The 3,738-nt window shown below is 43.4% G+C and overlaps 1 protein-coding gene across 1 annotated transcript; it reads right to left on the bottom strand.

Moving 5' to 3' along the window:
* Positions 1 to 376: 376 nt before the first annotated feature.
* Positions 377 to 2,117, bottom strand: LOC117861420 (uncharacterized). Its single transcript, XM_034744978.2, has 3 exons — positions 1,701 to 2,117; positions 1,271 to 1,544; positions 377 to 697 (listed from the first exon to the last, which is right to left on the bottom strand). The coding sequence occupies exons 1-2, from the start codon at positions 2,016 to 2,018 to the stop codon at positions 1,272 to 1,274; spliced, it is 591 nt and encodes a 196-aa protein (XP_034600869.1). The 5' UTR covers positions 2,019 to 2,117; the 3' UTR covers positions 377 to 697; position 1,271.
* Positions 2,118 to 3,738: the final 1,621 nt, after the last annotated feature.

Genomic DNA, 3,738 nt, shown 5'->3' with positions numbered 1-3,738 from the left:
GGCACCCATAGTTTCAAATTGCAAGAATTGGTATCATAGGGGTGTATTTTGTACTGGCATAATGATACAACAACGGAAAATGATGGGAATTAGGAAGGGCCAAAACTATATTTTCCTTCCCAAAGACAGTAATATGTAGAGAGCAGAGCGAGGAAAAAATGCATATCAATAAAATAATTGGACAATGATAATTATCAAAGGAAAAGGGGGGAAAAGAACTCTAACACACATAATCTGTCCAAGCTCACTCCAATTCATATAACAAACAAAATAAGATGCTACATCAGCTACCGCGCTACGGAACCAACAAGCAAACAAGCTAGTAGCACACAACCAACATAAAGGAGGTAAAAACAGAGTAATCATGCAAGAGAAATGTATATGGGATGTGTCATGGGATGGCTTTTATTTCAGACCACACTATGGCCTCAGTTCACAACCTCATTCCCAGTAGTCAAATTCCAGCATCATAACATACTGTCAAATTGCAATACAAGGTACTACTGGGAAGTAGAATACCATCATAGACCTATAACGACATACTGAAGTTCCCAGCTAACAAGAACAGGAGTCTAGTGGTTACAGAAAGCAGTATGAACTGACTTTTAACCAGTTGGGTTTAACCACAAACTTCATCAGCATTCAAAGCCAGGTGTTGTAGCTCCCTGTAATCTCCAATGCCAACCCTTCTTGTCTTCTGTCAATAACACATGGTACATTTTGGTTAGATCAGCAGCATAAGATAGTGCTTTGCTATCAACATTAGGCACACAATATGAAACATATCTGGCAGATCTAAATCAAAATGTCCTGGTGTGAACCCATATTTTCTATGACTATATATCACACAACTAATCTTCTTAACCTTTCAATTGTAGCTTTTCAATTTTTTTAATTAGATCTCACAGCTAAAGATATACAATATAGAAAACAGGGCATACATTAGCTGCAGTTGTGCAGAGAACACCCGATTGCCAGCTGCCCAGCCCTTTCAAAATGTTGGGCGTCCATTGGTTTCAGTAGAGAAATTATTAATGACAACAGATTCTCAAAGATTGGTACTTGATAACAGTTTTCAGCCTGCAAGAAACACTAATGTGCTACTAGCTGCCTAGTCACAACGACAATGGAAAAGGTAGGCCTAAATGGTCAGCATGTTTGCTAGTAGACATGAATGATCACAAAAGTGCACAGGATGCTGCTCTGCTCACAACAGAGAAAAATTATATGCTACATAAACACAAGTGCAGGCTAAGTAAAGGGTGGATACCTCAAACAATGTATCCATCAGCCGTAGCGCCACTCGGCTTCACCCTCCACAGCTTCAGCGCCCTACTGGGTATTATGTCAAAGCAAGCAATCGCCGCGCAGGCCACTGCCTCCACATCAATGATCAGTGCACCAATTCTGCACACCCGAGATCCATCTGATACTTCCACCACCACCACACAACCAACAAGGCTGGCCACGACGAAAAGCAGAGCCTCGGCATACCCAAACCAAGCAACGTCGCGCAGCATGCTCCTCAATTTCGGCCCACAAGCCTGATCAATTTGGGGGGCAAAATATGTGTCAGCGAATGAGAGCGCACCAGGAATGGATTCTAAGACGCTATATATACATCTGGCAAAATAAGCCGCTCGAACCAGGAATTCTCGTAGGAAATCAAGTTTAATTTCTGTAGCGGTAGCGCGCAGTACCTCCAGTACGGGATATGCGTCGCGCAGGGCGGCGCTCAGGAGCAGCGTGAAGACGATCTTGGCGAGCAGCGTGGCGATAAGGATGCCCATGAGGGAGGCCCCCATCAAGGTGTCGACCAACGGGGCGCCCTCGCCGGAGGGTTGGACCGCGAGGATCGCGGCGGCCGCAGCCGCGCTCGCGCCGCCGACCCACAGACTGGCTAGGCACGGGAACATGAGCGCTTTCACCGCGGCGAGGTTGGGGCGGCGCACGAGCGCCGGCCCCGACCCCGGCGGCGGAGGCGAGGCCAGCGCGGCGTTGGAGGCGGCGGCCGTCATGGAGGGAGCGCGGGGCACGAAACCCTAGGTTCTGGAAGCTTCTCGAGCTGAGGAGGAGAGGTTGGTGGCGAGGACTGGAGGGAGTGGAGCGGCGAACACGGGAAGTGTTTTTAGCCGACGTGGCCTTATTACGGCTCAAATGACAGGTTAAGGGGCCAAATGGATGCCCGAACGAGGTTGAGAGAGTGATCTGATACGTGCACCCAAGAAGTCAGTCGTGCTAGATTTACAACATTTCCCAAATTAAATGTTCTTTTAGAATGGCTGACGATTATAGGTTATATAACTTCTCAAATAGCCAACGCTTTTTCTAGCCACTGAGGCAATCCCTGAAGGCTATTTATCAAGTAGTCAATTTTGTTTTTTTAGAAATGTTGGTTGTGGATTCTTGTTGCTAATTTGTTTTCCCTCTCGAGAAACATCCAAATTAGAGTAGAAAACCCTCAACAACTTCGTAATAAATTGTGAAAAAGAATAATAAACATAAGCCATTTGGAAAATACACTCGAGAAATCCTGTTGGTAACCGCTGATTTATACTCTCTATGGTCTTCACATGATCAAGACATCTCATGTACTTGGTGCCTAGCACACTCCATTTTACTGGCTTGCTGGCATTTGGTAAATCTCAGGCAGGTTCCCTCATCCCCCATTGACTCTTACAAAAAATACACTTGGGAAATCTTTTATATTATGTGAGTGAATGCAGCACCTCTGCATTATCATATCTCTTTCATCTTCCTCTCACTGAACAAGCATATATGCAATATCAGCAACTATAGACATATTACAAGTCGCAAAGAACAGATAGTAAATATGAATGGAGCTATATTTGGGGTAACACCTTCTAATCAGTTAAAGCTTACAATACTTTCATGGGGCAGAGTCAAACTTCAGTACAGTTCAATTGTATGTGGAAAAGCTCCTACCAGAAAAAAAAAGGTTTTCTTTTGGCTTCTCTTGCATTATACATTAACGCAAGAGAACTTCTGAAGAGGAAAAAAAATATCACCTTGAATCATGCAGTTATGTATGCTGTGCACAGGATGACAGGACATTGAAGAAACACTACAACATCTCTTTCTTTATCTGCAACTTTGCTCAGGAATGTTGGAACATAATCTGTTGAAATAATGGGCAAAGCATAGAGGTGTGCGGCACTATAACAGACCTCAAATGAAAGCACGCAGCTCTTGTTTTATGGAAATTTGGTAAAAATAAAGGAAGTATGGCCGCAAGGTTATGTTGCTAGAGTCGCTGTCATGATTTCTGAAGGATAAAGGAATCCTAAATCTGGTTTTCAGAATGCAACTAGTACTGAGAAACCAAATATGGCATCATCAAAGCATCCACATCAACGTATATGCACCATCCTGAAAGCATCTTAATTATTCCTCATGAAATATATAGACAAGGAGCAACGAGGCAAATAAGCTAGTAGCACGTCGATCAACATAAAGAGATAAAAATATAGGAACAAGAGACAAATACATATTGGACGGTCTTTGTTTCGACCGTGCAAAAACCACGCAGTGGCCTCACTACACGACCTTATTTGCATGATACAAACTCAAGCATCATACATACAATATACCATATAAGTGCAAGACAGAAATATAGAAAAGCACACCGAAGTTCAAACATACAATTTCCGTCAGCATATCAGTATAGGTTGGATGCCAAATATACGACTCTCTCTGTTCTAAATCATAGGTCGTTTT

The sequence above is a fragment of the Setaria viridis genome, chromosome 6 (genome assembly GCF_005286985.2).
Source record: "Setaria viridis chromosome 6, Setaria_viridis_v4.0, whole genome shotgun sequence".
Lineage (NCBI taxonomy): Eukaryota > Viridiplantae > Streptophyta > Magnoliopsida > Poales > Poaceae > Setaria > Setaria viridis.
This window is presented reverse-complemented; position numbering and strand designations above follow the sequence as displayed.

What these genes read in the sequence shown, in the direction of transcription:
- LOC117861420 (XM_034744978.2), bottom strand. Translation starts at nt 2,018, where the DNA reads ATGACGGCCGCCGCCTCCAACGCCGCGCTGGCCTCGCCTCCGCCGCCG. An exon ending in ACGCATATCCCGTACTGGAG is followed by an intron (nt 1,545 to 1,700) that starts GTACTGCGCGCT and finishes CAAATTGATCAG; the next exon opens with GCTTGTGGGCCGAAATTGAG.